The following is a 21819-nucleotide window of genomic DNA, read 5'->3' on the forward strand; positions in this document are numbered from 1 at the left end:
AGAGCGCACAGGGCACTGCGTCTGAAGAGTTCTGATGCTGCTAGACCGAGAGATGTCATTTGCCGTATTCACTATTATGGCCTGAAAGAGCAGATCATGCAGAAGGCGAGATTAAAGGCCGAGATCGATTTTGATGGTGCTAAACTGCTCCTGTTTCCTGATTTAGCGAGACGCACCCTTCGACAACGTGGGCTGCTGCGCCCTTTGCTTTCCGTGCTGCAACAGCGAGGGATAACTTATCGGTGGGTATTTCCATTTGCCCTACATGTACGTGTGGAAGAACTCCTGGGATTTCTGAAGGCCCTTGGATTGCCTTTCCTTTCATTACCGGACTGGGAGATTTTCCAAATGGACACTCTGCCGGGGCTGGGAGCGCCCGCGACTGGACGGAGAGAGAGAGATCGGGCTCACCATTGCCGCAGAGGCCGCGGTGGTGACAGAACATCCCCTGCAAGATTTCGGGAGCGTTGATGTTTTATAGGTTCTTTTTTAATCCCTTTGCATTTCAGGTGGCCACCCATGCAGAGATACTCGAGCTCATCAAATTTGTGAGTCTGTGATCAAATAAGTTAATATCTCCTGTTGGGTTGATGTAGAGATCTAGTTTGGGTAAACTGCTTAGATTTGGTTCTGGGGAGGTTAGAAAGGTCCCGTGGTGGGTCTACATGAAGCATTTACAGACCCTGTAGTTTGTTTATACCCACATATGATAGGTCTGTCCCTTCGCGTAAATGGTTTAGCAGACGTTGATATTAAAGGCTGTGGAGCTTAATCCGGTCTCTTCACTTTTTTTAACCAGTAGTAGTGTACTGCTTGACGGTAGTCCTCTGTGACCCCCACATAGGCATATCGCTGAGACTGGGAGGGTTCTAACCAGTGATATAGGTGCTTGGAGGCACAATATAGTATTTTGTAGCGACCGGATGTTTTACCTGTCTTATGTCTGTTTTTTCTTTTTCTTTTGTATCCATGTTATGCGATTGATGCTATGCTATGGTAATGCAATGTTTGCTTGGAATATCTGTAGTGTATTCAATGTCCTGGACGGGATGGTGGGTGTGGCGGCAGCGGCTGGTGAACACGAGTATTTTGTGAATAGATGTAGCTTTGCTCCTTTTGAGTTTAGAGATAATGGCTGAATTTACCATTTCATCCCTGAATGTGAAGGGATTTAATGTTCCGGAAAAGAGGTCTCCGATCTTGTATGCTTCACATAAACAGAGGATTCAGGTGCTGTGTATTCAGGAGACTCACTTCAGAGCGGATCGGGTTCCGATCATTCGGAATAAATACTATCCGGTGGGATACCACTGCAGTAATCCGAACGGCAAGACTAGGGGGGTTTCTATTTTCCTGCATAAATCCTTTCACGGTAGGGTAATGGATACCTATATGGATTCTGAGGCAAGATTCATTTTTATGAAATGTGAAGTGGTGGTCCGCAAGGTCACGGTAGCCAATGTATATGCCCCTAATACTAACCAAGTTTCTTTTTTTCTGAAGATGTTGGAAGAGTTGAGCTCTTTTGCGGTGGGAGTACCTATCCTATGTGGGGACTTTAATCTGGCCATTAATCCTTTGCTCGATACGTCCTCCTGGAAGGACGTCCCTAGCATATAACAAGTGGAGGAAGAGGCTTAGAGATATGCAGCTTTGTGATGCGTGGCGGTTGACTCATCCAGATGAAAGGGACTTTACCTTCTACTCGTTTGCACATAACTCCTACAGCAGGATAGATTAAGTTATGGTACACCATAGTCTATTATCTTTCCTAGAAAAGACTTCTATTGGTAGTATGCTTCTCTCTGAACACGCTCCGGTGTCTTGTGTTCTGCGCTTTGCACCGCAGAGTCGTAGAGGCTTCACTTTGCGCCTAAATGAATCTCTGCTGAAGGACCCCTTGTGTATGAGTGAGTTGAAACAATCGGTGGTGAATTTTAAAGGGGATCATGCTAGTGATGACACCGCCCCTGCGGTGAAATGGGAGGCATTGAAGTGTGTGCTCAGGGGGGTTCTCATCAAACATGGGGCTCGCCTCAAGAAGGAGAGGGGGGCGACGCTTCAGGCGCTTCTAGTGAGGGTGCAGTCACTAGAATCCAAACCTAAACAGTCGCTGCAAGAACGCACTCTTCGGGAACGGACTAAGACCCGTCACGAGGCTCAACTGCTGATGGACAGTAACAGTGCGCGATTCCGTTAGGTATATACCCGAAAATATTATAAGCGGGGCAATAAGGCGGGGAAGGCGTTGGCACGGGTGATGCGGGAGCGGGGGGAGTCTTCCTTTATACCATCGATACGAACAGTAGCGGGTGAGCTTGCGTTTAAGACGGAAGATATAGCATCAGCCTTCTGTGAGTATTATTCCACGCTTTACAATCTGCCCGCTCCTAATCTGGGTCATGCCCCTTCCGAATCACCGTTCTCCTTATCCGAGTATATTAGGGACACTGCGCTTCCTAGGTTGTCTCCGGAAGAGGCTCTGGGCCTGGATTTACTGTTTTCCAGAGGAGTTATTGCAGGCTATCAAAGCATTACCGGCGGGGAAGAGTCCGGGGCCTGATGGGTATACGGCAGTATTTTATAAATCGCTAGCGGAGGACTTGGTACCGTTTCTGCAAGAGTCGTTTAATTCCATTTCGGAACAGGTGAGATTCCCGGATTCGTTTTTACAGGCACATATCACGGTCATCCCAAAGGAGGGAAGGGATCCGCAACATTGTGCGAACTACAGGCCCATATCTCATCAACACAGATGCTAAATTGTATGCTAAGTTAATAGCGATATATTTAGATAGGTATTACCCTCTTACAATTGTATATATAATATGCTATAGTAATTCACACTAGGTGTACACCACCAATTGTCGATACATGAATAAAGGAACGGGGAGTAGGAAAAGTAGTGTGTTTCATCAATGTAAAAAATACTTTATTATTGAAATTAGAAGAACAATGTTAGATGAAAAGTGACGTTGCGCCAAAGTCCCCTAAGTTGGCACACTATGACAAAATTGAATTGCTCTGGATTATTAAAGGATATATGTGTCTGGTCTCCCCCTTTGTATAATCGAGAAGAAACTGTAATAGTCCCTGGACCAGAGATTGAAATGTTGAATAATTGCAAATTACTGTCCCCTTCAGTGTTGGTGGTGAGACAGTCTAATTGCATATGAAACTAAAGGTTCCCCCAACGGGCTGTAAGTAAAGCCCAGCGGTGGAGAAACCCCTGCATCAATATGACTATAGTGGATTGCATGTACATGTGTCTTATGTAAATAGACACGGCACAGCAGAGCGGAAACTGCTGCGTACTAGCAACTTAAAGAGGCTCTGTCACCAGATTATCAAATCCCTATCTCCTATTGCATGTGATCGGCGCTGCAATGTAGATAACAGTAACGTTGGTGTTTTTTTAGAAACGATCATTTTTGGCCAAGTTATGAGCAACTTTATACTTATGCAAATGAGCCTTTCTAATGGACAACTGGGCGTGTTTTCTCTTATTTCCAACTGGGCGTGTATTGTGTATGTACATCTGGGCGTTTTTACTTGTTTTACTAGCTGGGCATTGTGAATAGAAGTGTATGATGCTGACGAACCAGTCTATTCACAACGCCCAGCTAGTAAAACCTTAAGTTAACCTGTCTGTAAACTTTCTGCCTTTCAGGCAGTTAATTTATGTGGGCCAACAAATAGGCCGCGGTCAGCTGTGTATGTGTGACCGCAAGTAGCAACAAGAAGCCCCGTTGGAAACAATCACAGTTATGTGTATTGTCGTGTGTGTAAAGGCTCGATGTAGCAGAGCTGCAACTGCTACGCCGAGAGAGCTCTGCAAGGAGACGTGACAGACCAGCCGCACTCCCGGGCAAATGATCACACAGGCAGCGCGCCTGGACAACGTTCTCCAGTTCCAAGCAAAAGTGAGTACTCTGCCTGACAGGCAGTCAGGATATCGTACCACAGTTTGCTAAATGTGCAAAGTAGGGCTGCCTGGTGAGTAGCATATATGTGGGAAGGGCTGCAAGGAGGTGAGCTGCTATCAGCTGTTTGAGTACGGTCCGATCTCAAACATAGCTCAGCTCCGTGCCCCCTATGCATAGTGAGCTATTCGAGCAGCCCAGCATGCAGTATGAGCGTGCTTGTTCCCTAACTAAAGCAGATATTCTGCAGAATGAACAGTAAAACTGCTATTTAGCAGTACGGAGCAAAGTGTTAGCATCTAACATTGGTGATATTTTAAAAGACACCCGACGCGCGTTTCGCCGGTACTTCCGGCTTCTTCCAGGGGTGGCAACCGCCGGAATCAAAGGCCAGATATGTTAAGAGTTCCTGAATGACAGGAATGGTAACCAATCCAAACAATTTGAGAATGGAAACAAAGTAATGGTGCAACGTGATACTTCCGGCTAGTTCCAGGAATGTATCAATATTGAAATAACATTGCCTAGACTCAGGATGTATCAAATTGTAACGAAAAATTCAGATTGCAGTCATATCAGGACATTGTGCTACACAATTAAGTGCGCATATAGCATTATCCTGCAGAAACAAGAATGTAAATGTGAATGTAACAAGAAAGGATAAGCTCCTAGATGCACAATACTGTGTTGGTAATAATTGCTCATTAAGTGTGCCAGTGGTAGAAATTTTGAATATCAAGCACGGTAAACTGATAATCTAAGATCTTCATTATTATGAATCCTGGTTGGTTCCAGGTTCAAAGAAAACAACCAAAATTAAAACTTCGGTTTATGCCAAACTTTTTGACGGAGTTCATACGAAATATCCACTCACCTTCTCTCCTCAGAAGGGCCTCATCAAGGTTGCCCCCTCTAATGCCCATGTTGAGTTTGCAAATGGCCCAACCTTTCAGAGTCTGCCATTCCAGATTATGTCTCTCTTTAAAGTGTTTGGCGATTGGAGTAGGTGTGAATATTTTCTTTTGGAGTTTACAATCCTTCTCAGTTTTGTCATAGTTTATGATTGTCCTGACATATTCTCCAATACGGATTTTGAGTGCTCTGATCGTTTTACCCACGTATCTCGAACCGCAGTGGCACTCCAGACAGTACACGACTCCTTCAGAGTTACAGTTCATATGTTCTTTGATCTTATACAGTGCCCCAAATCCATCAGTGAATTGTTTGGTTGTAGTCAGTATTCTACATGCTTTACATAACTTACAAGGGAAGAACCCCGTATTCTGGACCCTCCTAGTACCGTCACCCCGCGTAAAATGACTTGCAACCAAAAGGTTCGAAATACTGGTTCCTTTGCGATAACCTGAAAGGGCCCTCTCTCCCAAAATAGTGTTTAACACCTTCCCGACCGCCCACTGTCTTTTGACGTCAGGCGGTGCGGGTGCTTAGTCTGCAGAGACGTCTTTTGGCGTCGCTGCAGATCAGGCTGATGAGCGCTCGTGAGAGCGCTCGTCCTCTAAGCAGGAGCTGTTACTAACCGCTCCTGATCTTAGAGCAGCCTCCTGAACACAGCTGGGGTCGGCAAACATTCCAACCCCAGCTGTTTAACTCTTTGATTACCGCGGTCCGTGACCGCGGCATGATCAAAGGGAATTCCCCTCTTTGATCGCATCACCGGGATTCCAGTGATGCGATCAAACATCGGGGAATCCCTCTGCAGTCAGCCCTGGGGACCTACAAAGGACCCCAGGGCTGTCTGTTCCGTGTGCCTGCTGTTCGGGCACACTATGTGCTGCCCGATCAGCAGCCTGTGTCATTGTGACACAGTGTAATGTATTAGCATACAGGAGTATGCTAATACATTACAAGTAAAAAATAAAGTTACAAATAAAGTTATCCCTTGATGGGATTAAAAAAAAAAAAGTAACAAAACAAATAAATAAAAAAAAGTCCCAAAAAGTGTCTTTATTTTGCATAAAATACATTTTATTGCCCCATCACTAAATAAAAACAAAAAACCTACGCATATTAGGTATCTACACGACCGTAATAACCTGAAGAATTAATCTAATGGGTTATTTAGCGTGAAACGTGAACGGGATAAAAAAGAAACAAGAAAAACTATGCCGAGAATCGCTTTTTCCTATATTCACACCGTAAAAAAAATTTTTTTTACCACCAAACTGTGGGAAAAAAAAATACTATTTCTCTCGCATAAAACAAGGCCTCATACAGCCATGTCAATGAAAAAATATAAAAATTATGGCTGCAGAAGCGCAGAGAGGCAAAAACAGAAAAATTGAGCTGGTCATTAACGTCTTTTCAGGCCCGGTCATTAAGGGGTTAAATTGGGATCAGATTTGAGTACATGCCAGTGTTTGGTTATAATCTGCATCATGCTATCCCAGTCTGCATGGTAGTCAGTGATAAATCTGGGCTGTATAGGGATTTCAGTGGTTTTGATAGCTGTCTTAGCTCGTGTCTTTTTGGAAATGAGCAATTCTTCACGGTTAGTTCTCAGCGCTATGTTATAGGCCTCTTTGATATTGCGGTTAGAATAGTGTCTCGCCTGCAACCTAGCCCTCAATTCAACTGCTTGTTTTTTGAAATTGATAAAAGTTGAGCAATTGCATCTGTCTCAAGAATTCCCCCTTCGGTATTGCTCTAATTGTGCTTCTTGAGTGTGCGCTTTCAGCAGCTAATAAGCTGTTGGTGGCAGTCACTTTTCTATAAAGATCAGTGTGAATATTCCTCTCTGGATCTGTGTAGATGAGAACATCCAAAAACGGAATCGACTGTGGGTTATGGTCGAGGGTCAATTTCAGATTGAAATCATTGTCATTCAATTTCTCAATAAGATTCTCCAAATCAAGGATGGAGCCCCCCCCCCCCCAATTACTAATATGTCGTCAATAAAACGCCTCCAAAGACAGACGTTATCTGTCAAGATTTTCAACTCATCACAAAAAACGATTACCTCCTCCCACCAGCCAAGATAAATGTTGGCAAATGTGGGGGCCACAGCTGCTCCCATCGCCGTGCCCCTAATTTGCAGGTAAAACCGCCCATCAAATATGAAATAGTTCCGTGTAAGGATAAATCTCAGTGCTTTAAGAATAAAGGCCTTCCTCACAGGGTTCAGACTCTGGTCTCTAGATAGATAATGGTCTACCGCTGAAAAACCTCTAGAGTATTGATGCTGGTATACAGACTTTCCACGTCACAGGTTACCAGAATTTAATCTTGATTAAGACTGATTCCATCCAACTCTTTCAGTAATTTGCATAGTGTCTCTGGTGTGGGAAGGTAAATTGGACACTATCACAGAGTTCATTGTCGAGCCACTTGTTACACTTCTCCGTGAGATTTCCCACACCAGAGACAATAGGCCTGCCTGGGAGGGTTCACAAGATTTTTGTGGACCTTTTGGGAGCATATAAAAGGTGGAAACCCTAGGGTCCTTGACGGATAAACTTTTTTCATTGGGGGTGATCGCTCCCAATGAGAGAGCTTCTGAAATCAATACATTATATTCATTCAAGAATTGAGCTGTCGGATCCCCCCATAACGGTTTATAGCACGGTTTGTCAAGTAGCTGCCTCTTTGCTTCACGTATATATTGATCCTTGGGCCAGATAACAATGTTTCCCCCCTTATCCGATTGTTTAAAGACAACAATCTGAGTTCTTGTAATGCCTGGTGTTCCACTTCAGTGATATTATTCTCTATTCTGTGGTATGGGAGTGATACAATATCTTGACCCACTAAGTCTAGAAAAACTTTAACCGCTGGACAAGTGTCCAGAGGAGGCATAGTAGTTGATTTTGCTTTAAAGAGGCTCTGTCACCAGATTTTCAAACCCCTATCTCCTATTGCATGTGATCGGCGCTGCAATGTAGATAACCGTAACGTTTTTCTTTTTCAAAAACGAGCATTTTTGGCCAAGTTATGAGCATTTTTATATTTATGCAAATGAGCCTTTCTTATGTCCAACTGGACGTGTATTGTGTTCGTTACATCTGGGTGTGTTTACTTGTTTTACTAGCTGGGCGTTGTGAATGGAAGTGTATGATGCTGACGAATCAGCATCATCCACTTCTCTTCGTTACCACCCAGCTTCTGGCAGTTCACAGACACACAGCGTGCCCTCGCTCATCCAACGCGATGAAGTTCCTGTGGGAGGAAGTGAGTGACGTCACAGCGTGATCTCGCGAGGACACGCTGTGTGTCTGTGCACTGCCAGAAGCTGGGTGGTAACGAAGAGAAGTGGATGATGCTGATTCGTCAGCATCATACACTTCCATTCACAACGCCCAGCTAGTAAAACAAGTAAACACACCCAGATGTAACAAACACAATACACGCCCAGTTGAACATAACTTTAACCCCTTTCCTCTTTGGCCACTTTTGACCTTCCTGACAGAGCCTCATTTTTCAAATCTGACATGTTTCACTTTATGTGGTAATAACTCAGGAATGCTTTTACCTATCCAAGCGATTCTGAGATTGTTTTCTCGTGACACATTGGACTTTATGTTACTGGCAAAATTTGGCCGATAAATTCAGTATTTAATTGTGAAAACCGCCAAAATTGCAAAAATTAGCATTTTTCTCAATTTAAATGTATCTGCTTGTAAGACAGGAAGTTATACCACACAAAAATGTTGCTAACTAACATCCTCCATATGTCTACTTTAGATTGGCATCGTTTTTTGAACATCATTTTATTTTTCTAGGACGTTACAAGGCTTAGAACTTGAGCAGCAATTTCTCACATTTTCAAGAAAGTTTCAAAATGCTATTTTTACAGGGACCAGTTCAGTTGTGAAGTGGCTTTGAGGTCCTTAGATATTAGAAACCGCCAATAAGTTACCCCATTTTAAAAACTTCACCCCTCAAAGTATTCAAAACAGCATTTAGAAAGTTTCTTAACCCTTTAGACATTGCGCAGGAATTAAGGCAAAGTAGAGGTGAAATTTACAAAGTTCATTATTTTTTTCCAGAAATTCATTTTGAATCCATTTTTTTTTTTGTACCACAGAAGGTTTTACCCAAGAAATGCAACTCAATATTTATTGCCGTGATTCTGCAGTTTTAGGAAATATCCCACATATGGCCCTAGTGTGCTACTGGACTGAAGCACCGGCCTCAGAAGCAAAGGAGCACCTGGTGGATTTTGGGCCTCCTTTTTATTAGAATATATTTTAGGCACCATGTCGGCTTTGAACAGGTCGTGTGGAACTAAAACAGTGGAAACCCCCCAAAAGTGACCCCATTTGGGAAACTACACCCCTCGAGGAATTTATTTAGGGGTGTAGCAAGCATTTTGACTGGCCAGTTTTTTTGCAAAAAATTTTGGAACTAGGCCATGAAAATTAAAATCTACATTTTTTTCAAAAAAAAATGTAGGTTTAGCTAATTTTTTTTCATTTCCAAAAGAACTAAAGTAGAAAAAGCACCACAACATTTGTAAAGCAATTTCTCCCGAGTAAAACAATACCCCACATGTGGTAATAAACGGTTGTTTGGACACACGGCAGGGCTTAGAATGGAAAGAGCGCCATTTGGCTCTTGGAGCTCAAATTTAGCAGGAATGGTTTGCGGAGGCCATGTCGCATTTGCAAAGCCCCCGAGGGGACAAAACAGTGGAAACCCCCAACAAGTGACCCCATTTTGTAAACTATACCCCTTGAGGAAATTATCTAGGGGTATAGTGAGCATTTTGACCCCACAGATTTTTTGCAGAAACAATTGGAAGTAGGCAGTGAACATGAAAATCTAAATTTTTTCAAAGAAAATGTAGGTTTAACTTATTTTTTCTCATTTCCACGAGGACTGAAGGAGAAAAAGCACCATAAAATTTGTAAAGCAACTTCTCCCGGGTAAAACAATACCCCACATGTGGTCACAAACATCTGTTTGGACACACGGTAGGGCTCAGAATGGAACTAGCAACATTTGGCTTTTGGAATGGTTTCTGGGCGCCATGTCACATTTGCTGAGCCCCTGTAATACTAGTACAGTGGAAACACCCCAAAAGTGACTCCATTTGGGAAACTGCACCCCCTGAGGAATCATCTAGGGGTATAGTGAATATTTTGATCCCAAAGGTTTTTTGCTGAATTAATTAGAATTAAGCCATGAAAATGAAAACATTTTTTTTCCCAACAAGATGTAGTTTTAGATCAACATTTTTCATTTTTACAAGGAATAGAGAAGAAAAAGCACCACAACATTTGTAAAGTAATTTCTCCCGAGTACGGCAACACCCCATATGTGGTTATAATAGGCTGTTTACATATATGGGAGCATTCAGAAGAAAAGGAGCGGTATTTATCTTTTGGATTTTGCTGGAATGGTTTGCGGACGCCATGTTGCATTTGCAAAACCACTGATGTACCAAACAAAAGTGACCCCGTTTTAGAAACTACACCCCTAACGGCATTTATCAAGGGGTGTAGTGAGAATTTAGACTCCACAGGTGTTTTTCAGAAATGAATACGCAGTGGATGGTGCAAAGTGAAAATTGCAATTTTTCCACTGATCTGCCCATTCACCGCACAAGATGTTGTGCCCCTGGAGAATCTTACCCCATAAATTGTTAAGCGGGTTCTCCCGGGAATGGTAATGCCTTACTTGTGTACATAAATTGCTGTTTGGGCACACTGTAGGGCTAAGAAGGAAAAGACCGCCATTTTGAGCATGGATTTGGTAGTGGTTCTGTTTGGGGTTTTGCTGGTATTTCCGTTTATAATGTGGCATATGTAATCTGTGCGGAGTATATCAGGGGTATATGTAATATGTGCGGAGTACATCAGGGTATATGTAATATGTGAGGAGTACATCAGGGTATATGTAATATGTGAGGAGTACATCAGGGTATATGTAATATGTGAGGAGTACATCAGGGTATATGTAATATGTGAGGAGTACATCAGGATATATGTAATATGTGAGGAGTACATCAGGATATATGTAATATGTGAGGAGTACATCAGGGTATATGTAATCTGGGAGGAGTACATCAGGGTATATGTAATATGTGAGGAGTACATCAGGATATATGTAATCTGTGAGGAGTACATCAGGGTATATGTAATCTGTGAGGAGTACATCAGGGTATATGTAATATGTGAGGAGTACATCAGGATATATGTAAGATGTGAGGAGTACATCAGGATATATGTAATATGTGAGTAGTACATCAGGGTATATGTAATATGTGAGGAGTACATCAGGGTATATGTAATATGTGAAGAGTACATCAGGGTATATGTAATATGTGAGGAGTACATCAGGGTATATGTAATATGTGAGGCGTACATCAGGGTATATGTAATATGTGAAGAGTACATCAGGGTATATGTAATATGTGAGGAGTACATCAGGGTATATGTAATATGTGAGGAGTACATCAGGGTATATGTAATATGTGAAGAGTACATCAGGGTATATGTAATATGTGAGGAGTACATCAGGGTATATGTAATATGTGAGGAGTACATCAGGGTATATGTAATATGTGAGGAGTACATCAGGGTATATGTAATATGTGAAGAGTACATCAGGGTATATGTAATATGTGAGGAGTACATCAGGATATATGTAATATGTGAGGAGTACATCAGGGTATATGTAATATGTGAGGAGTACATCAGGGTATATGTAATATGTGAAGAGTACATCAGGGTATATGTAATATGTGAGGAGTACATCAGGGTATATGTAATATGTGAGGAGTACATCAGGGTATATGTAATATGTGAGGAGTACATCAGGGTATATGTAATATGTGAAGAGTACATCAGGGTATATGTAATATGTGAGGAGTACATCAGGATATATGTAAACTGTGCGGAGTACATCAGGGTATATGTAATATGTGAGGAGTACATCAGGATATATGTAAGATGTGAGGAGTACATCAGGGTATAATAAGAGGGTATAATAATGGGGTAAATAATACAATTATCCATAGATGTGTGGTACGATGTGAAGCGATCCGTTATGCACAGGCCGGTGTCACACTGATAAACGGTTTTCTTTCTTATCCCCCTTTTGTAACGCTCTGCACCTTTTGGGGACTTTTTCTCCTTCATAGTTTGGGAAATATTACTGGGAAAGTTTTGCGCTGGTATAATACGGGCGCCCTCGCTTCCAGCGGATGTGCTATGTCCCTTCCCTAGTTCCTAAATACTAGGACCCTGAAACTGAAGGAATGTTCCCCTCCGGCCTGCGCATTGAGATGTTTTTTCATCACCGCATTACTAGTGCCGTAACTTTTTTATTTTTCAGTTGATTGAGCGGTGTGCGGGCTTGTTTTTTGCGAGACGGGCTGTAGATTTTATTGGTACCATTTTAGAACACATACAACTATTTGATCACTTTTTATTTCATTTTTTGGTAAAGGAAATTACCTAAAACAAGCAATTCTGGAATAGTTTTTTATTGGTTTTTTTTTCGGCATCTACAGTGCGCCCTAAATTACATGTTAGCTTTATTCTGCGGGTCAATACGATTACGGCGATACCAAATTTATATAGTTTTTTTTTTTAATGTATTGCGGCTTTTGCACAATAAAATTACTTTTTTTATAAAATCATTTGTTTTCTGTGTCGCCATATTCTAAGACCCATAACTTTTTTATTTTTGCGTGCACAAAGTGGTGTCAGGGATTATTTTTTGCGGGACGGATTGTCATTTTTTATTAGTACTATTTTGGAGAAAATGTGACTTTTTGATCACTTTTTATAGCATTTTTTGGAAGGAGATGTGACCTAAAAACAAAGATTCTGGCGTTGTTTTTCATGTTTTTTTTACGGCGTTCACCGTGCGGGATAAATTACATAATAGTTTTGTAGTTTGGGTCGTTACGGACGCGGCGATACCAATTATGTATAGTTTTTTTTAATTTTTACGGTTTTTCCCATAATAAAAGACTTACTATGGGAAAAAAGTCAGTTTAGCTTTATTTTTATTTGAAATGTGTGTGTTTTTTATTGTTTTACCACATTTTTATTAACTTTTTTTTAACTTTTTTTACTTGTCCCACTAGGGGACATGAGGGCCTGATGCCCCGATCGCTACTCTAATACACTGCACTACATACGTAGTGCAGTGTATTAGCGCTGTCAGTTATTCACTGACAGCAAGCCTATGAGGACGCGCCGCAGGCTCCGGTCCTGGCAGTTACAGGAGGGTGCTAGCTGTGAAATACAGCTGTCACCCCGTGGTGATGGTGCCGGCTCTCCTTCTGAGCCCGCACCATCACTGCAATGTAACTGTACTGCGCTTTGCGGGAACACCTTCCCGGCAGCGCCGTACATATACGGTGGATGTCAGGAAGGGGTTAAACACGCCCAGTTGTACATAAGAAAGGCTCATTTGCATAAATATAAAAATGCTCATAACTTGGCCAAAAATGCTCGTTTTTGAAAAAGAAAAACGTTACTGTTATCTACATTGCAGCGCCGATCAGGAGATAGGGGTTTGAAAATCTGGTGACAGAGCCTCTTTAAGATGTTTTCTACTCTGGGGTTCCAGTGTGTCTGTATCTCCATCGATCGTGTTATCTGATAAAAGTGCTTCAAGATCTCCCAGAGTTGCTGCCTCTTGACCTGTAAGGTCCAGCAAATCTGGAAAGTTTGTTATCAGTTCTTCTACAGGGCTACTAGGTTGAGTGTCTCTTTGTGAAAATATATTTTTAAATATGAGTTTCCTACCGAAAAGCTGCAGGTCTTTAATCACTGTGAATTTAAGTCGTGTCGTAAGACAAAAATTGAGGCCCCTCTGCAAGACCTGTGATTGTGTGTCAGTAAGAGAATGCTGCGATAAATTGATCACTCTCATAGAATCTCCCAGAGAATCGGTCATTTGTGGGGTCATCTTCTCTGTTGGTCTTTTCTCTTCCCTTTCCCTCTCTGGGACCCTCTGAAGCCCCATCTCCCTCTGTCCCGTAAAAAAGGGACTTCCGGGACGGTGTTGTGATCACTCCTTAAGGCTAGGTGTCTCCTCGGGGAGTTAGCCTGACCCTTGTCCTGATCATAATTTATGGTCTCTGTATCGGACCCAGAGGCCTCAGTTAGGTCAGTGTTTGAGAAATCGTGTGTTCTCTTGGTTTTGGCTTGTGAATGCAAATTTTTGGTGTCTAAACGATTAGATTTCATCTTACCCCAGTTGTACACCTCGCCCTTTGTATAGTGAAGCTTATCTCTTATGTATTTCTTTTTTTTTTTCCTATTTTTGACCTTTAGATTCTACTATGTCTGTGTTCTAACGTTTTCGAAAAAGCCTCTTCAAAGCCATACGATGTCTCTAGGGCTGTCAGTTTGGGGGTCAGGACTTCCAATTCCCTTTCCACGTTATCTAAGATGTGTGATTCATCATCAATAAGGACAGCCATAAGTGCCCTAGAACAGTGTCAAAATCGTTTCCCATCTATCTTTAAGGCCTGGTTTTGACAATTCATAGGATGGAAAGAGGGGTACTCTAAGGCCCCTAGAAATGAGACCTTGTTCTAAATACTGCTCTAGGGTTGATTTTGTCCAAGTTGATTGTATCTGTCTAATTTGAAAATCTTTAAAACGTCTAAGGAGGTCACCAACATCCTCAATCCCATTAAAACCTGGAGATTCCACCTCTTTTGTGGCTAAGAACACATTTGAGAGTTCCTGTTTCTGCCATAATTTCCTTGACTGCAACTTATCTGTTATCTTAGATTGAGCCATCTGAAAGGCTTATGCACCAATAGATGAGGGTAAAAACCCAGAGTTGTCCAAGCAGGACAGAAAATTTGCACCGCAGAGTCGTAGAGGCTTCACTTTGCGCCTAAATGAATCTCTGCTGAAGGACCCCTTGTGTAGGAGTGAGTTGAAACAATCGGTGGTGAATTTTAAAGGGGATCATGCTAGTGATGACACCGCCCCTGCGGTGAAATAGGAGGCATTGAAGTGTGTGCTCAGGGGGGTTCTCGTCAAACATGGGGCTCGCCTCAAGAAGGAGAGGGGGGGGGCGATGCTTCAGGCGCTTCTAGTGAGGGTGCAGTCCCTAGAATCCAAACATAAACAGTCGCTGCAAGAACGCACTCTTCGGGAACGGACTAAGACCCGTCACGAGGCTCAACTGCTGATGGACAGTAACTGCGCGATTCCGTCAGGTATATACCCGAAATTATTATAAGTGGGGCAATAAGGTGGGGAAGGCGTTGGCACGGGCGATGCGGGAGCGGGGGGCGTCTTCCTTTATACCATCGATACGAACAGTAGCGGGTGAGCTTGCGTTTAAGACGGAAGATATATCATCAGCCTTCTGTGAGTATTATTCCACGCTTTACAATCTGCCCGCTCCTAATCTGGGTCATGCCCCTTCCGAATCACCGTTCTCCTTATCCGAGTATATTAGGGACACTGCGCTGCCTAGGTTGTCTCCGGAAGAGGCTCTGGGCCTGGATTTACCGTTTTCCAGAGGAGTTATTGCAGGCTATCAAAGCATTATCGGTGGGGAAGAGTCCGGGGCCTGATGGGTATACGGCAGTATTTTATAAATCGCTAGCGGAGGACTTGGTACCATCTCTGCAAGATTCGTTTAATTCCATTTCGGAACAGGTGAGATTCCCGGATTCGTTTTTACAGGCACATATCACGGTCATCCCAAAGGAGGGAAGGGATCCGCAACATTGTGCGAACTACAGGCCAATATCTCATCAACACAGATGCTAAGTTGTATGCTAAGTTAATAGCGATATATTTAGATAGGTATTACCCTCTTACAATTTTATATATAATATGCTAGAGTAATTCACACTAGGTGTACACCACCAATTGTCGATACATGAATAAAGGAACGGGGAGTAGGAAAAGTAGTGTTTCATCAATGTAAAAATAAAAAATACTTTATTATTGAATTATTATTAAAAACAATGTTAGATGAAAAGTGACGTTGCGCCAAAGTCCCCTAAATTGGCACACTATGACAAATTATGTCTAAATTGAATTGCTCCGGATTATGATCACACAGGCAGCGCGCCTGGACAACGTTCTCCAGTCCCAATTATTCAACATTTCAATCTCTGTTCCAGGGACTATTACAGTTTCTTCTCGATTTATACAAAGGGGGAGGCCAGACACCTATATCCTTTAATAATCCGGAGCAATTCAATTTAGACATAATTTGTCATAGTGTGCCAACTTAGGGGACTTTGGCCCAACGTCACTTTAATAATTCAATAATAAAGTATTTTTTATTTTTTACATTGATGAAACGCACTACTTTTCCTACTCCCCGTTCCTTTATTCATGTAAGTTAATAGCGAATAGACTGGCTGGATTTCTGGGATCCATGATTCACCCGGATCAAGTGGGGTTTGTACCCAGACGAGAAGCTAGAGATAACACGCTAAAGACCTTCTCTTTGATTCATCACGTAACGAAAAGTGGCATTCCCTGTATGCTCTTGTCGCTGGATGCAGAGAAGGGTTTTGACCGGGTGGATTGGGAGTTTCTGGAGGCGGCTTTTGGTCAGATGGGAGTAGGTCGACTAATGCTGACGCGTATCATGTCCCTGTACAATCCTCCTCAGGCGAGCGTTCGGATTAATGGTTCCCTATCGACCCCATTTCGAATCGGTAATGGGACTAGATGGCTGCCCCCTGTCCCCGCTGCTGTTTGCAGTGGTGATGGAACATCTTTTAGTAGCTGTATGAAACAATGCCGACATAAAGGGGATTAAGGTGGGTGAGACGCACTTCAAGGTGTCGGCATTTGCGGACGATTTACTGTTTTATATTACTAGCCCACACCTAGCATTGCCGCCTTTGATGAAAACCATTCGAATATATAGCTATTTTAGTAACTACAAGATGAATATGTCTAAGAGCGAAGCTATGAATGTATCCTTATCAGGGGCGGATGCTCAGCAGGTGCGCAGTAACTATTCTTTTTCATGGAAGGTGGGCTCATTGAAGTATTTGGGGGTGCGGATACCTGTGTCTCTTGCGGACTCCTACTCTCTTAATTTTCTACCTATTCTTCAGACTCTTAGAGCTGATCTGGACAAATGGGAAACCAAGGATTTCTCGTGGTTGGGTAGGATAAATGTGATCAAGATGAATATCCTACCACGGCTGATGTATATCTTCCAGACGGTCCCGTGTGTCTTGTCTAGGGGGTTCTTTCTTCAATTAAACAAAGCGCTGGCTAGGTTTGTTTGGCGGGGCAGACCTCCGAGAATAGCAAAAGCTACCCTTTTTAAGAATAAGTGGAGAGGAGGGCAGGGCCTGCCTGACTGTCTGGCCTTTTACTTTGCGGCGGTGAGCGCGCGTATCTTGGATTGGTTCCATCACGCGGACTCCAAGCTGTGGGTGAAATTGGAGAATCTATTGGCGCCGGTTCCTCTCACAGTCCTTCCATGGCTTCGGGTACGGTACTTTAAGGGGCAAGACAATGCTATGCTCCCTTTGGTTGCGGGACAAGTGGTACTCATAATATAAACGGTACCGAGCTCTGGCTGTAGGAATTCCTCCTGACGGGCCATTTGTGGCAGTATCATATAACGAGGACTTCCCACCGGGGAGGCAGCCCACCTTCTTGACCTTTGCGTTGAGACTTTCACCACTGACCTTTTTTCATGTTCTGACGAGTCAGGGCCTGAAGGCCTTTGAGGTGCTTGTCCCGGAGCTAGAGAGATCAGCGGTTGGACGCTGGGATTTCTTAAGGCTGCAACATTTCTATAATACTAACAAGACGAGGCCGTCCTTGCACAGGGATCTAACACCGATGGAGCAGCTATGTGTGGTTTCTTCTCCCCCGGAGAGGGCTATCTCCCTTATATATGTGTCTGCAGGATCTAAATAACGAGATCCCTCCCTCTTTTGTAAAGGGGTGGGAGAGAGAGCTTAGTTCGCCTCCAACAGCGGCAGACTGGGAGAAAGCTTTTGCCTTATGCCATAGATTCTCAATCTCTTGCAAGGCCCAGGAAACTAACTATAAGATCCTGTCACGTTGGTATAGGGTTCCTGCACTGCTTCATACCTTTTACCCGGAAGTACCTGACACTTTGTTGGAGGTGTAGCGGAGATGGGGGTACGATGTTACACATTTGGTGGGGATGCCCGTTAATCAATCCATTTTGGGCTACAGTGGTGAACCTGATACAAAAAATCACGGGTCAAGTGCTGCCCAATACACCAGAGGTGTTGCTTCTCTCCATGCTCCCTGGAGCGATCAAAAAATACACGAGAACATTGATTAGCTTTCTGCTGATCGCAGCACGCACGGTTATTCCACGGCTATGGAAGACCAGCTGTGCTCCCACTATTACTGAATGGTTCCAGGAGATTTTACATCTGCAGAGAATGGAGGAGGCAACACAAGCCCAGCATGAACATCCACGGTCAGGGAGATTGATATGGCAGGAGTTCTGTGAGTCGGATGCCTACTTACTATACGCGTAGGCCTCATGGGACAATTCAAAGGTGGACTGGGCCTGATCCGCCCTGATGGTGGGAAGGCGAGTCCTCTGTGGATGCCTGTTCTTTATCCTCTATCCGCTGTAGGGTTAGGGAGTAGTGCCTTACCGCATATCACGGCACGGATGCCGTCTGTCGTGATGCCCGCTGTCCTGGCTGCCTTTTCAGTGTTGATTGAGATGTAGTGTCATATATTCCTGAAATCCAGGTGTAGTAACTGCCTTATTACTTCTTCCTCTGCTGGACAGAGGAAGCTGTTGCAATGTATGTCATCATCATATGTATAATATGGGTGGTATTATTTGTTGTTTTCACTTCGTGTTGTCTTTTGTTACCTCTTACCGGCTCTGGTGGAGGAATGCATATACTTTCTGTAGTGCTGTTAATTTTTGGCTGATTTTTGTTTTGGTTTTGTGAAAATATTCAAAAAATAAAGAATGTTAAAAAAAATACCCACCCTAAAAAAAACGTATCCCCCGCCCCCTGACAATCATTGTCGTAACGCTAGCCCTGACCGAATTACCCTAATATAGACATGTAATATATTAAAATTTACGGTAGACAATGGCGATCACAAATAGGGTAAAACTATGTTATTACCAAAAACAAATGGCTGAAAAATAAAAAAAGCTTATTTTTTTTACTATTATTTTCAAACTTTAAGCCTAAAAATTCTAAAATAGCAAAAAAGATGTGTATAAAAATTATAAAAAAAATAAGAAACCTGCATTGTCTACGGAAAAAACATTGCAAAAATCACGTCGCTAGCCAAACAAATAAAAAAGTTATTAACATTTAACTAATGCGAGCTAAAAATGGCTAAACGGTGTCTGCTCCTGAAGGCTCAAAATAGCCCGGTCCTGAACTTGTTAAAAAATAAAATTCTAACACAATGTTACACATAAGGTTTAGTGTAAGATGATAAGAGATCATTGTGGGGCTGTTAGGATAACATGTAAAACCTGCTCTGTGGATAGTAACACAACTATAATATTGTCTCGTGTAAGCTAAAACACGAATGTCGTTTTAGTCTTACTCACAATTATCTTATACTACAAAATTACACGTGTATGGAGCCTGCAGTGTCTAAGGGTATGTTCACACGCCCTATTTACGGACATAATTCAGGCGTTTTACGCCTCAAATTACGCCCGAAAATACTGCTGTTTTACGCCTACAAACATCTGCCCATTGCTTTCAATGGGTTTTACGGTGTTCTGTTCCCACGAGCCTTTATTTTACACATCGCTGTCAAAAGATGGCGCGTAAAAAGACGGCCGCGTCAAAGAAGTGCATGTCACTTCTTGGGACGTAATTGACGCTCCGTAAACCCATTGAAGTCAATGGGAGTCTTCCAAAACACTTTGCAGGCGTTTTGGCACACATTTGGAGCGTAATTTGAGGCGTTTACGCCTGAAAAAAACCGCTTAAAATTACACCTGAAACTTGGCAAACACTCCCCCAAGGGGTGTTGCCAAAGCAGCCATTTTTTTAGGCTAGTTTATGGAGTTTGCAAGGTGCTTTTAAAAAACCACATTGAGGAGCTTCACCATGGCAGCCCGAACATACAGGAGGATGCATATCGATGTGGATGCCCTAATCTCTGAGGTAAGGAACACATGAAAGCAATAATGTTGTTTGTTTTTGTGTATGTTTGTTGTTACTGCTAAAACTTATATTTCCACCCTGAAGACACTATGCAAGTGCAACCATGTGTGTAGCCACTGTTCTTAGTTTAATGTAATGTGTTACTTAAATGTGCCTGTATTCCTATACATCGCCCAAATGTACCTTACCCATTGCAATGTATGTAATGTTAGCAACGCTTCGGAAACATGCAACTTGTTTGCAATATCTCCAGATGCCATTGTGCACACTCAGACCTCACGGCGTATGCGTACCTGTTATTAACGTTAAACTCTCTGTTTGAAAGCCGTGAATATATGTCAAAATTGTTATCGTGGTTTCGTCTGTGTAGGCACATTTTGTGTAGAATGTTTGCTGCATATTTGTGTCACGTTTATGGTGTGTTTAAGGTTTGTCCCACATTTTCACCCTATGTGATAATTTAAATAGTTTCATTTGTTTGATGTGTGTTTTGAGCAGAGCAATGCGTAAACACCACACAATCCCTCCTTCGTTGCATTTCCTTGCACGTACAGCCCCCGTGTCCCACATTACGCAGTTTACCTCATTAACCTTAGTAGGTTTAAAATGTCTTCCAGTGTTTCTGGGATTCTGATTTACAATAAAAAGATTAGCGTTCCCTGTGGAAAATAAAATGCTCTTTACTTACGCTTGTTGGTGAATATTGATTTTGTGTGCGATTTTTGTTTTTTTTGTGGTTTTAAGGTGCAGGCCCGGCGCAATATTTGGGATAAACAGATACCTGGTTACAGCAACCGCACCCAAAGACAGCACTCGTGGGAGGAGATTTGTGTGGCGCTGTACCCGGACTGGGTGACGCGCACAAACAAGGAGCAGGGCGAAATTGGTGAGTGTTCCTAATATGTACACATAGGTTCTTAGAATGATGATGTTTAGTCGTTTGAAAGGCAAATGGTGTGTATCTGAAAAACAATGCTTTCGTCATGACAGTCTGGAACGCCTCAGAGGAGCAAGTAAATTGGACTTGCAAAACACCCGCAACTCGGCAGTGTTTTGTTTCTGCAACAGTTGACTTTCTAACCAAACCCCAAAATGAAATAACACTTCCTGAAAGGGATAGAATCATGTTTTGGTCCAGAGTTGATTTTACCACTTTTTCGCAGAAAAAGACCTACAGAACCGATGGAAAAGTGTCCGGGACCGCTTCCAGAGGCACCTGAGACAGGCTGAGAGGAGTGGGTCCGCTCCCTCACAAGTGTCCCAATGTCCTTACCATCAGCAGCTGCTGTTCCTCCTGCCCAACAGGGCACTCCGCCAGTAAGTTTTTGCCCATTCATTTGTATAGCACAAAATGTTGTTATGGTGTCAACCAGCTCATTTGTAGGCATACATTTACACGAATATGTCTTGTTCTCATATATGTCAGGTCTCTGAAAGCCAAAACATTTATGAATGTCAACTTTTACCACCTTAGCACAACTGTTTGCCCTTTTTCTGTTTTCTTCCTGATCGCGCCCTTGGAACTGTGTCTACCCAACATGCAATATGTATGTGTAATATTGTGATATTTGAGAAAGCAAACATGCTCATGTCACCACCTAAATGGCATTATCACGTGGACCTCGGCATTGATGTGATTCTAAACACCAGGTGTTACCACTGTTGACATTGTACTACAACCCTGCCAGTCTCATAAAGGTGCAGAGGATTTCCTTTTTGGAAGTATTCAAACAAATAGCAATTTGGCCAATACATTCGTCATGCTAGCAAACTAGCATTTGCTGGTCCGTCTCCCCTAGGTGTGTGCTTTTGGCTAGAGTTTAA

General features: G+C 42.8%; 2 protein-coding genes across 5 annotated transcripts in view; both read left to right on the forward strand.

Moving 5' to 3' along the window:
- Positions 1-21819, forward strand: part of LOC142655905 (uncharacterized) — a 523874-nt gene that overhangs the window by 260459 nt on the left and 241596 nt on the right. The gene's annotated exons all lie outside the window — the stretch shown is intronic.
- The window catches only part of LOC142667560 (uncharacterized), a 69361-nt gene that overhangs the window by 45885 nt on the left and 1657 nt on the right, over positions 1-21819 (forward strand). For all 4 annotated transcript variants that reach the window (XM_075847082.1, XM_075847079.1, XM_075847080.1 and 1 more), the window contains 2 exons: positions 20740-20881; positions 21159-21312. In XM_075847082.1, the coding sequence (XP_075703197.1) occupies positions 20740-20881; positions 21159-21312 (296 nt within the window). The remainder of the gene's footprint in view (positions 1-20739; positions 20882-21158; positions 21313-21819) is intronic.

Source organism: Rhinoderma darwinii, chromosome 1 (assembly GCF_050947455.1).
Source record: "Rhinoderma darwinii isolate aRhiDar2 chromosome 1, aRhiDar2.hap1, whole genome shotgun sequence".
Lineage (NCBI taxonomy): Eukaryota > Metazoa > Chordata > Amphibia > Anura > Rhinodermatidae > Rhinoderma > Rhinoderma darwinii.